Raw genomic sequence first — 12,437 nt, 5'->3', positions numbered from 1 at the left:
AGATGAGCCTATCTATTATGACCAGTCAAACTACGAACCAGATTAATTCTTGCTGCCTAAAGCTCCCCAACTCCAATCCATTGAAAATTTTGGCCATATAGCCATGTTTTGCCGGAACCGGCCTCCGGAATCACGGGAGCCCGGAATAAGGCACAATGTCATTGGCTCGTATCCCGGTACCGGCTTGGTGGCTTATCGCTATCGCTGTGATCTTGGACTATATCATGTTCACCTGCAACCCAAGTCTGGGGTTTATGGGTATATTAAATAGAGAAATGACTATAGAGATCTTATATTCATACTTCGTTTGTAACAACTATGGGATGAGCAGCGACATTGTTAGATTCACCAGAGATAATATATTGCAGTACCAGATGACAATAACAACTGCATGCATGTACTCCTTCTACCAACGACGATTACTACTGCTAGTAGTGCTATAATCAAAGTCACTTTTAGTGATAATGTGGCTTACTACATGCTATGGGGCTGCAAGAGAGGTCAGAAATTCTCATGATGCCGCAACTACGCGCTTATATCTAGGACGTTTTCCCTCAGCAAGGAAAGGATACCCCGATTATCATAGCTTCTAGGAAACTGATCCAAGATTTAGGCTGAAGAGCTCATATGAAAAATATAGTCCAAGCAGCTTGGACCATATGTCAACTGAAGGCTAGATCATTCAGAAGACCACATGCCTGAACCACCATCAGCAGTTACACAATCTGCCTCTCTTTTTCATCCAACCCAACCCCTTGGGTTACTGATGCGGCCAAGCGCATATGCAGCGTACCACCCCTTTGGTACAGTGCTGTATCTCTCTATTAAGTTACACGGTTGTAGACCGGGACCCATAGGGAAGGCTTCTCTACTGGGAATCTGCAAGCTGCCGGCCAAGTATCCAGACTTGGGATTGTATATATCAGACCACAATCTTGGCAAACCATGATGTTACAGTCCCACAAGCGCACTAGAATGTTGCTGTTGCTACATCGAGTGATGTGACGTGACATTGGTTAAGGTGCTTGTGTTTCTGTCGGGTTTGCTGCGATTCCAAGCACTCGGTGCTCGGGGGGCAGAGCGTCTTGCCAGAAATATAGACGGCTTCCCATCAAAAGGTCCCGATCAAAAGGTTCCCATGACCTTCATAGAGAAGATGCAACGAGGTGCATACCACTGATGGTGACAATACTGGGTTATGGGGCCGATACAGACCTGCTTTTGACTGTCGGATGGCGACGGAGACTGGTTTGATCTGTCATTCCATCGTTGAGCCATGCAAAACAAAGCGATGACAAATGACCTGAGAGACTATATCATAGTAGCCACAGTAACAGTAATACTTGGATCCATCGAGATCCAACTGTTGTATGGATTGTCTCGTACGCCTCCCTTAGTCGCTAGTAGAATGGTATCTAGAAAGCCAACCGTAGACCTTGGCCTGAACTCCGTTCGCAAAGACATTGTAAAGCAGCGTTGTTATCCCCAGTCGCTATTATGTCGATATTTCCACTTACTATTCTCCTGTTCTGAGCCTGACATTCTCCGGATTAACGAAAGAAGATGAGGCGGCGCAATGTGTGATTTATTACCGTGACATCACCGCTGCCACAACGCGTCGATCGGATATATAAACAATGACAACCATCTGGGTCAACCTCAGGTACAGATCACTCATTGGAAACCAAAGAAAAGCTTACGTTGATCAATTCATCATGTCTCCTGATATTTCAGAAATCCCTGAACCGGGAGAGGCTCTTGTGTATATTACGAAGGAAGATTCGAGGAAGGCTCAACATGCTGAATTGACGATATATGGCGGACGAAATCCACGGGGTGGATTGCGGCACAGATGCAGGAAAGTCATAACGAATGGATGGGCTTGAGGGTTCCACACTTATCCTCTGTCGATCTGAACTGTAGCTGGCACATGGCTTAGAGTGCTGCTGATTTAAAATGAGCATGCGCATCAGGACTGACTCCTCTACCTTTTTGGTTCTTAAGTCGGGTAAAGGCTATAGTAAGCTTTATTGCAAATTAATCGTGCATAACTAGCAGGTGTACTAGTGAAAGCCATCACGACATATGATGGAGGTTCCAAAATGAATGTTGTTATGATGTCTTTTCCATATTTTCTAAGAAGGAGCTTATTTGTTACCCTACGCGAGATAAAGCCACAGAATCGATGCTCCTGTAAATAATACTATCACACTGTTTGTGTAAGCTAGTAAACTAAATATTTACTTGGATCAATTAGCAGGTCATAACATAGTAACTAGCTATGATGTTTCACAGGACAGCGATGTCCGTGTTATAAGCTCAGCCTCGCACCAGGATACTTCTTTTTCTACTTCGTATACTCACGTAGATTACGACAACTGACTATCACGGAAGAAGTCTGGAGAACCATTGATAGCTTGCCAGATCCACCTACTTCATGTGTGATCATCGAACACTCCTATCATTTCGCCTTTCCAATCCTAATTCTCGCATGCCTTTCGCTCACCATACACTATTCCACTTAAAAGTGGACTACAAGACAATAATTGGGCTGGGGTGCTTAATCCGCGTGGCTTTGCATATGCAAAGTGATGAAGTGCGTTTATACCTACCCTGAAAGGTTATATCTCCGCAGAAATGCCAATCGGCCTTTTCCTTTCAGAAACCGCATGAGTGCAGTTCACCTTCAGTACACTGCAGCTGTCACATCCGAAGGTCTGCTTCAAACCACACATGTTGCACTGTCATGCTCTCCGCCAACTTTATGTGGGACTCGCGCATCCTGCTGCACTCTAGCGCCATGTCCCAGGAGTAAGCAGCATATACCTGACTGTAGTCTAGGCCATTTAGACCGAACAAACCCAGGGATGATGTTCAATGCGATTGCGAGTGTTTGCGCTCGGCAACGATGTACATGCTCTTCATGTCGATCGATTGTGCCGCTCCATGGTGGTGCTCCAGAGGACGAGATTCTGAATCAAGCAGACGATAGGTCGGTTCACCGATCAAACATGACATTTGCCTATGGACAATGTGTCAAGCCTTCCAGGAGAATGTGCTGCATACCTGACTCATGATATTGAGCAGGGATACCCCGCCCAGACCTGACATTCGCCCAAATTTTGGTCCATCGGTGAGCAGATAATTGCTTTTTCCGGCACAAACACATACTCTTTGAGTCGGAGCTCACACCATGTGTGGAGTATTGAATGGAGAGTCTCTAACTCGGTTGACCGGATACTTCATGGGGTTTGAGATGTCCTCAGCAGGTTCCCCTACCGACTCGCGGGGCTGTCGGTCAGCGATCGGCGGCCTGTGCTCGCCCATTCGGGACCAGTTATCTCAAATCTCCATGATTTATGGACCAACTAGTAGTGTACCTCGCCGGTCATCTCCGGGGTCAAGCGTGGCAAATCTTTGTCCGGAAACAGTAGGACGGAAAGAGGGACCAGGACTGTACATGGACCCGTCAGCATGGCTTGTGAACGAGATTCGACACGTCTATTGGAACAACCATCCACACCATTTCGGGTTGGCGGCATGTCAAGTGGATGATCAGCATCCTGATTGATATGGGGCGGCTGGAGGGTTATTGGTGAAAGTGCAGGGCAGTGCAGTGTGGAAGTGATTGGGTTCCGGCGTAACTCCGCAACTCCCGCACCAACAGCCGTGAAACCTGCTGGGACCAAGATGAGCCAGCTGGGGAATGGAGTCCGAGACGTGAGCAAGGGGCCGAGAGCAAAAGTTTCTTTTGAGGCGCAACAAAGAAGGAAGGCGTGCATCGCATCGAGGGACGAGAGAGTGGGGAATGGAGCAGAAGAACGAACGAAGCAGAGCTCGTCCCGTGACGCAAAGGCGCGCCCCCCTCTTCAGGCCATGACAAATTATTCAGACGGTCGCGGCCAGCGCCATTTCCAGCCATCCAGCCATGTCGTCAACGAGAACGGCTTCTTGCTCTCTATCGCCCATCCGGATCCTTGGGTGACCATCGTTTTAGCATCGTGGGGAGGGTACGATGTGAGCTATAAATACGCCGTCTCGTCTTCCCTTTTCTCGAGGGTCCTCATCTCGTGAGCACCTTGGTCGCTTTCAATCTCGCCTCTTCTCCAATCAGACTCCACCATCACCCTCCCAATCCCCATCCAATTATTGCCAGAATGCCTTTGTCCGGTCACTGCCTGTGCAAGGCTGTCACTTACAAGGTGGACGTCGAGGAACCCCTCGTCGTGGGGTACGATCATTGTGACGACTGCCAGCGTCAGAGCGGGTCAACCTACTGTAAGTGGCCTCTGATCTAAGCATGGCCGTACCATGGTTGACTAACCTTCCCAACAGCTCTAGTTGCCGTTGTCCCCAAGGAGAAACTGACCGTCAATGGCCCCATCAAGAAGTGGTCTGGAATGGGATCCTCCGGCAATGCGGTGCACCGTCTCTTCTGTTCGGAATGCGGCTCCCCCATTGCGCACGATCCCGACGCGGCCCCAGAAATCATTGCTCTGAAGGCTGGTACTTTAGACACGGAGATCAAGAAAAACCTTAAGCCGGTATGTCTCTGCAATCCCGTCTAGTGGTCTCCATACTGATTCAAATTCCCTTCTAGGACACCGAAATTTGGACTGTTAGCAAGCTTCCTTTCTGCCAGGAGCACCTGGCCAAGCCTTTCAAGCATATGCCCGAGTAAGCAAACACTGAATGGAGGTTGGCAAGACATGCTATGATATGACGAAAATTATGCAATGTAGTTAATGAAACAAACTGTATTCACCTGAATTTATTATCGTTTCTTGGAATATCAATCCCTTCGACCAGTCTTTTCCGATCGCTGAGAGGCATGTGTAGATGGTCAGATCTGCCTACCAGTGTTAACAGTCGGTGTACAGTGGCAATCAAAAATGGGCGTGCCACGACGAAATAAAGGCACGTAACACCGTGGCTAATTGCGATACACGCGAGAAAATTACTCCGCAAGAGGCCGAGTGAGCAGAGAACAACACTGTCGGAAACCTTGGGAACCCGAAACACCCTGGGACTGCTGGCATAATGTCCCGGTGGTCAGCAAATGCAAGCAGTCCCAGGCGATCTTTAAATAATGCTAACGTCTGCACTGCAGTACATCGATGCAACAGAGGTTGAATAATTGACCGACTACGAACCATCGCATCGTCAATACATGTCTTCCGGGATACTCTATGTCAAAGACTCGCGCACTGATGTACAATATGAAATTCCAATCCGGAGAAACGCGGTCTCGGCCATGGATCTCAAGAAGATCAAAGCCCCAAGAACGGGAACCGACCGTGCAGATCAGGTCGCTGGTGGGCTCAGGGTACATGACCCTGGATTGAGAAATACGACTATTGTGGAGACCGCCATAAGTTTCTCGTACGAGTTCCACTGCAGTGGCGGAACGAACTGACTGCTCTAGGGACTATGAGAGGAACTTGCTTCTCTTCCGCGGCTACAGTCTGGAGCAACTCTGGGAAAGTGACTTCGAGGACGTACTGCATCTCCTTGTTTGGGGATCTTATCCGACGGTGCCGCAGAAAAATGAGTTGAGCCACAAACTGACAGAGGCCATGCTAGCCGTGCCAGATGACGTGCAGAGAACGATCCAGAGCCTTCCGTGAGTGAATCCGATCTGGGTTTGCCATAGCTGATGGATTGGCTGTCGGTAGAAACACTTCGTCGCCGTTGCCGCTTATTGTTGCTGGCCTGTCTGCTTGTTTAGCGAGTCACCCTGACATGATCCCGGCATCGCATGATGCTAACATGTATCGGAATAACCCCGAAGACACCGACCGTGCAATCATCCAAACGGTGGCATCCTACGCTGTGGTGTTTGGCCTCGTGAATAGCCACCGGAAGGGTCTACAGTTTACGCCGCCAGCGAGGGGGAGGTCATATTATGAAAATCTTTTTATGATGACGGGGCTTGTGGACTCCAAGACAGGTCGGCCCGATCGTGTCAAGCTGTCTTGCTTCCGGCGGTTTTCCATTCTCAATTCGGACCATGGAATGGCATTGACAGTATTCTCTGCACTAGCCACAGCATCATCCTTGACGGATCCTATCTCCTGTTTGATCACGGCCATAGGCTCCGCATGGGGACCGCTGCATTTCGGCGCCACAGCATCCGCCCAGAGAACGTTGAAGGGTATTGGCCACCCCGAGAACATACCAAGATATATCCAAAAGGTGAAGCAGGGACACGTGAAGCTGTTTGGATTTGGCCATCGCTCGTACAAAGGCATCGACCCGCGAGTACCGCGTATCCAATCCATACTGGAGGATCTAGACTTGGTTGCAGACAAGCCCTATAAACTAGCCGAGAGGATTGACAGTGCTTGTTCAAATGATGCCTACTTCAAAGAACGGGGACTGTACGCCAACGGTGACTTCTACGGACAGTTTGTCTTTACCGCAATGTACGGCGAATGGCATTCTTGATTGGGCTCATACTGACATGCATAGTGGCTTCGACCCAGAGATCATCCCAGCGGCTATGCTGAGCCAGCGGATCATGGGCATCATGGCGCATTGGCGAGAGTACATGCGTAAGCAGTGATGTGACGGTAGGATATCGGGACTTTCTAACAGTCTACAGTGACACGCGGCAAGTTGTTGCGACCATCGCACATCTACACGGGGGAGACAGAGGGAAGACTACTGCCGAGGTTGTGAGGATCGTCGGGTGGTATATACGTCAGGTGTCACATAGGCGATAAACAATTTATGGTTTTCACGAGCATGCAGTTGTCGTCCAGACGTAAGGTGTTCGCAGCTGCAACAACTGAGTTGTCCGACTTTGGTAATAGAGCTGCGGATCATGTCAAACAGTCGCCAAGCTCAGGCGAGTCTGATGGCAACGAGTCAGCCTGCCACCGAAGGCACTCCCCTGCTCAGCGAGCAGCCAGCAAAGAAGCCAGCAAAGAAGCCATATTCGGTTTTCACAGCTGGCCAGAAACGGCTCATCATTCTTACTGCTGCGCTGGCCTCCAGCTTCTCACCACTCTCCGCCAATATCTACTATCCAGCTCTGAATTCCATTGCTGCAGACTTGCATGTCACTAGCACGCAGATCAACCTAACCATCACAACCTATATGGTAAGTGAACCTCTTTATCACCAGTCAGCTACACTGACCGAGCCAGCTATGTCAAGGTCTCGCCCCGACCTTCATGGGCTCTTTCGCCGACCAAGCTGGCCGTCGGCCTGCCTATATTTTTTGTTTTATCATCTATATCACAGGTAATATTGCCCTCGCTCTGCAACATAGCTACCCAGCGCTTCTGATCCTCCGGGCTATTCAGAGCTGTGGTAGTAGCGGCACCGTCGCGCTCGCTTCTGCTGTGGCAGCAGATGTAATCACTTCCGCTGAGCGCGGTACTTATATGGGCATCACCTCTCTAGGCATCATCCTCACGCCATCCATTGGGCCTCTTCTTGGGGGCCTACTGAGTCAGTATTTTGGCTGGCAGGCTATCTTCTGGTTCCTCGCAATAACCTCTGGGACCTTTTTTGTCCCTCTCCTTCTCTTCTTCCCAGAAACCTGTCGCAAGATTGTGGGTGATGGCTCCTGTCCACCACGGGGGTGGAACCAGTCGGGGCTGGCCTGGTACAAACAATCGCGTGTGCCAGCACCTGTAACGACCTGTACGCAGGGCCAGAACCTTCCGAGGCTTACGCTTCCTAATCCACTCTCCACGTTGCGTCTTCTCTTGCACCGCCCTACCGGGCTTGTCTTACTGTCCAACGGCCTTCTCTTCGCTAGCTACTACGCCGTCACGGCTGGGATTCCATCACAATTCAAGGAGACCTACCAGTTAAACGACCTCGCCATCGGTCTGGTTTTTGTTCCTGCTGGCGTGGGTTCCCTTCTTAGCACAACCTTCAGCGGCCTTCTCCTTGACTGGAATTACCGGCGTCTACAGGGGCAGATCGGGTCCCCGCTGACTCAAGCAGACCAACACGAGACCTTTCCAATCGAGCGGGCCCGGATTCAAATTTGTCTCCCTCTGACGGTATTACCCTCACTCCTTGACATTTCCTCGATGATGTTGTTGACGGAGGATACCATGTTATAGGTTCTCGCGGCCTTGTCTATTCTAAGCTACGCCACGCTCATGAGCCTAGCCACGCCGGATTTCTCCCATGCTCTTGCGCTCATTTTCACCATCAGCTTCTCCATTACGGCCGCCTATAACACAATGAATATTTTGATCGTGGATCTGTACTACGCTACTCCCGCTACGGCCATGGCGGCGAATAACCTGGTGCGGTGCTTTCTGGGGGCAGCGGCGACAGGACTAGTGCATCCAGCTATGGTTCGCTGGGGGACTGGATGGACATACGGGGTGGTGGGAGGAATAGTAGGGGTAGTGGTATGTCCGCTGTTGGGGTGGATGTATATAAAAGGGATGGCATGGAGATGTGCAGATAGAGATATAGACCGGTAGTAGATCAGAATCGTGACATTGATCATTGCAATATTCACCGGTCGACGATATTTACCGTCGTGTTACACTGAAGTCGATGGTGATAAATATAAGAGCAACAATCTCTAAGTCTACGTTTATGGCATCTCGCACACTTTCAAGCTCTGCACCTGGTACTAACCATTGCTGAAACACCATCATGTTCTATCTCCTCATCATAGTACTTCTTCTCCACCTCGTCACTTCTCAAATCATCCCCATTCCACACTACCCTCAGACCCTTCATCTCCACTATCCCAACACCCCATATATCGAACCCGGCGACACCCTCCAAATCCAAGGTATCTCTCCACCTCTCCTCTTCCAACACGCACCTAACACACCTCATGATAGACACAAAACCCCTCCCAATCCTCAGCACCCACCACCTCCCCCAAAATCAAACCTACACCATCCTCTTCCTTGACCTGGACGTCCTCTACAACAATAACACCACCGCAACCGTCATCCTCCACTGGTACCAGCCCGACCTGATCTCATCTGACAATAACATACTCATCCCCAATCCGCACGCCCCAATCCCCCCCAGAGAATCAGCAACCTACATCGCTCCCCAGCCCCCAGCAAACTCTCACCACCGATACCTCTACCTTCTGTACACCCAGCCACCGGATTACATCTTCCCGGATTGCTTCGAGCATATATTCCCCCCTACAGTGGAGGCACGAGCAGGATTTGACGTGAGATTATTTGCAGAGGCAGCGGGGTTGGGGACACCACTAGCGGGGAATTGGTTTTATGTGAGGAATGAGGTATCTTTACCTACTGGGGGTGTTATGGGGAAGGGAGGGGTGGCTATACCTACGACGACGTCGATGAGATGGGTTGAGTGTGCGAGTAGAAGCAGCAGTAGCAGCAGAGCTAGAAGTACTACTGCAGCTACTGCAGCAGCTACTGCTGCAGTTACTACTCATACAACCGCCGAATCCCCCACGGGAATGGCATCAGTGATGAGATACAACCAAGAAGAAAGCCAGGTCCAGGCCCATGCCCATGCTCAGATAGCGCTATAGCATAAACACAACTAACCCAACTAGTTATTTCAATAAATCAATAAAACCAACTCGCAAAGAGCACCTACCACACCCGTAAAAGTCCAACCAGGTCACACGAAGGGATAAACCTACCCCATTCGGAACCCTCCAAGAAATGACTAGCTGTAGCCAGCCATCCAGCCAGCCACTTAGCTAGACAGCCGTTCGGAAAGCTGCCCAAAATCAGAACGAACTGAACTTATGACAAGCATATACTACTACAACACAGTACACTTACAATCTAGGCTAGTCCACCCAAATCAGACAAAGTAAACTACCAAGCTACCCAATCACATCAGCAAGCAGAAGCTAAGAAAAGTAGTAAGTAGGACAAAACAACTCAAAATCAAATATTGACTTTCTGGGCAGAAAGGTAAACTTCCCTCTAAAGTAATAGTCCCAGCCTAGCGGTAGAGAAGTAAGGAGGTAGGTAGATAGGTAGTAGAAATGGTGGTAGGTCGTGTGGAACGTGAATGTGTTTGTTTTTCTCGCCATGTAACCTCAACCAGCCGGCCGAACACGCTGCTTATTAGGTGGGAACTTGTGTGTCTGTGTGTGTGTACTATGACGCGCGTGGCATGGTATGGTGTGGCGTGGCGTGGCGGTCTGGTAGTAGTAGTATTAGTTTATAGCATCTGTGTTCAATGTGTTGTGTTGTGTTGGGTCGGAGGGATTAGTTTGATGCAGTGTTGTATACTATATACATATACATGACCCCTGGTAGGATCCGGGACAGTGGTACTTATTAGTATTCGTTCCAAATATTGCTACTCTAATTAATCTATCAGTTTTCGGCTTACCTATACTAGCTATCCATCTATTCTAGTATTCAACATGAACGATCATCCTCACCCCCTACCGAAAAGCGTCAAAGTCCGCTCCACCTGCAACGCCTGCCAACAAGCCAAAATCCGCTGCAGTCATGAGAAGCCCGCCTGTCGACGGTGTCAGAAACATAACATTGACTGCGTCTACAGTATATCCCGACGACTCGGACGACCAGCGAAGAAGAAAGATGTCGATGATGAGAGCGATTATCGTCGGGATCGAGAGTTCCTGGATGGGCCTAGGAAGCGCGAGTCGCGAGTGCGGAGCTGTCCCAAAACTGGCAACGGCAATAATAACAACAACAACGGCAGTAGTGGCAGCAGTAGCAGCAGCAGCAGGAAGAAAAGGATGAAGTTGGAGGATGAGCAGGAGACAGTGTTAGATGATACTCTCCTGTTGTTGGACAAGGCAGCCGGGAACCAGAGTGTCTTGGACCCTGTGGGTGTGATTGATCCGGTATCAAGTTTACCGGGGGATTGCTTTCTGGATGGGGCTACGCCCACGGGTTTATGTGAGTGTCGCTTTTTCTGCTGCTTACTCTATGTCCGGATGGTGCTAATTGGACCAGTCGCAGATAGTGGCTTCGACTTATTCCCCGATAGCTGGGTGCAGGAATTTATTGCCAACCCGCCGGTCGATCTCGCACAGGAAAGCTTACTCTTGGATTCGATTGTGAGCAGCGTCAAGCCCGAAAGTGCTGGTGGTCGTTCTCCAGTAGATCCGAAGCATATTTCGCGAGGATTTATGCAGGAGACACCGCTCATCGCGCCCACTACATTGGACCACATGCATGGCATCATGGATGCTCCATCAGAGGCAAAATACCTGAAGGAGGATCCACTGGCTTGGTCGCTGCCTTCGACCATGGATAATCTCCCGACCAGACAGATACCCACGGAGACAACCGCATTTGCCCAAGCTAAGATGGCAATGAGGCCATACTTATATGACCTTCCTGCGGGAAATATGAAACCTGTGTCAGCCGTGCTGGCGCCGCAAGCATACCAATTCCAGTGCCATGAATACGCGATCCAAGAGTCATTCAGACAGATGTCGATAACATTGCGTATGGGACCGTATATGTCTATTGACCATATTCTGCACTGCCAGCGTATGCTGTTGAATGTATCCGACACGATTCTCAAGTGTTGTGTCTGCTGCATTACGAAAAAGGATATACTCATGGTGGTTGTTGTCAATATCGACAGTCTGATGACCAATTTGGAGGCCATAACGGCCGGGGAGGCCGGGCACGCGCAGAGGATACTGTACAGTGGGTATCATGAGCATATGCTACCAGATTGCAAGCAGGATGTCTCAGGAAATATGGCCAGAAGGTATCGGAGTGGTGGACTGCATTTCAGAAGTCAAATCGACGCGTGTCCATTGGTTGTGGGCAAGTTCTGCGTCCAGTCTAGTGACAAGTTCTTCTGCATCCTGCAGCTACTGTACAGTCAGTTATCAGATCTGTTGTCCACGGTCAAAAGGATCACGCTCTATACGCAGGAGTCGTCGGCTCGCGTCTCTCTGACCCACGAAACCGAGAGACGGCTGGAAGAGGTAATGCTGCAGATGAAGAGAATGACCAGGGGGTAGGCCATAGGGTTGTCGCAAATAGTGCAGAGTCTCTGTAGTTTTTAAGTCCTTAGTATAATTCGAATGCTGGTCGCGTTGATCGAAGCTTTCTGCTAGGCTTGTAGTCCTCGTTTTCAATGAATGAAGTCCCTAAACAGAATACAATCAGCACCGTCTCCAGACCAATGCGCATGCAAGGATCTACTTCTCGCGTTCAATACAAACCACAATTCTATACGTCGACCAGCCCACCAGTTACAGCAATAGCTGTGCAACCCACTGCGGGTCGAATGACAGCATGTTCCACGGACGAACAGGCTGTCCAGATACTCTGGACCAACAAAGTCAATTCCATCAAGGTTGATCGGAAATGTGAGGCTGCCATGAATCACACCCACCGAGGTGGTACTTGAATTGGAAACGACACGTGAAGGCAAGTATGAAGCTAGATTGAGTCATATCCCAGGCCCACACCACCATCACACAGTATCCGAGAAGAAGGATA

At 49.7% G+C, this 12,437-nt stretch overlaps 5 protein-coding genes across 5 annotated transcripts; 4 read left to right on the top strand and 1 right to left on the bottom strand.

The window, feature by feature from the left end:
• The first annotated feature begins 2,396 nt into the window (after window positions 1-2,396).
• Window positions 2,397-3,353, top strand: ASPBRDRAFT_282097 (uncharacterized protein). Its single transcript, XM_067622486.1, has one exon. It carries the CDS (start codon window positions 2,592-2,594, stop codon window positions 3,075-3,077), a length of 486 nt encoding a protein of 161 aa, XP_067476831.1. The 5' UTR covers window positions 2,397-2,591; the 3' UTR covers window positions 3,078-3,353.
• Window positions 3,224-4,041, bottom strand: ASPBRDRAFT_282086 (uncharacterized protein). The gene has a single exon (XM_067622485.1). It carries the CDS (start codon window positions 3,780-3,782, stop codon window positions 3,369-3,371), a length of 414 nt encoding a protein of 137 aa, XP_067476830.1. The 5' UTR covers window positions 3,783-4,041; the 3' UTR covers window positions 3,224-3,368.
• A 116-nt stretch (window positions 4,042-4,157) lies between these two features.
• On the top strand, window positions 4,158-4,681 carry ASPBRDRAFT_131017 (GFA family protein; the record flags this gene model as incomplete). Its single annotated transcript, XM_067618286.1, has 3 exons — window positions 4,158-4,278; window positions 4,336-4,544; window positions 4,601-4,681. The coding sequence occupies 3 exons, from the start codon at window positions 4,158-4,160 to the stop codon at window positions 4,679-4,681; spliced, it is 411 nt and encodes a 136-aa protein (XP_067476829.1).
• A 489-nt stretch (window positions 4,682-5,170) lies between these two features.
• On the top strand, window positions 5,171-9,508 carry ASPBRDRAFT_130876 (putative citrate synthase; the record flags this gene model as incomplete). The annotated part of the gene is made up of 11 exons (XM_067618268.1): window positions 5,171-5,382; window positions 5,426-5,623; window positions 5,676-6,425; window positions 6,472-6,554; window positions 6,605-6,677; window positions 6,838-7,105; window positions 7,152-7,458; window positions 7,639-8,021; window positions 8,085-8,385; window positions 8,657-8,776; window positions 8,829-9,508. 11 exons carry the CDS (start codon window positions 5,171-5,173, stop codon window positions 9,506-9,508), a joined length of 3,375 nt encoding a protein of 1,124 aa, XP_067476828.1.
• A 761-nt stretch (window positions 9,509-10,269) lies between these two features.
• Window positions 10,270-12,126, top strand: ASPBRDRAFT_281909 (Zn(II)2Cys6 transcription factor domain-containing protein). The gene has a single exon (XM_067622483.1). It carries the CDS (start codon window positions 10,364-10,366, stop codon window positions 11,951-11,953), a length of 1,590 nt encoding a protein of 529 aa, XP_067476827.1. The 5' UTR covers window positions 10,270-10,363; the 3' UTR covers window positions 11,954-12,126.
• The last annotated feature ends 311 nt before the right edge of the window (window positions 12,127-12,437 follow it).

The sequence above is a fragment of the Aspergillus brasiliensis genome (assembly GCF_001889945.1).
Source record: "Aspergillus brasiliensis CBS 101740 unplaced genomic scaffold ASPBRscaffold_10, whole genome shotgun sequence".
NCBI classification, from domain to species: domain Eukaryota; kingdom Fungi; phylum Ascomycota; class Eurotiomycetes; order Eurotiales; family Aspergillaceae; genus Aspergillus; species Aspergillus brasiliensis.
Note: the sequence above shows the minus strand (reverse complement) of the source record. Positions and strands in the feature narration are given on the sequence as shown.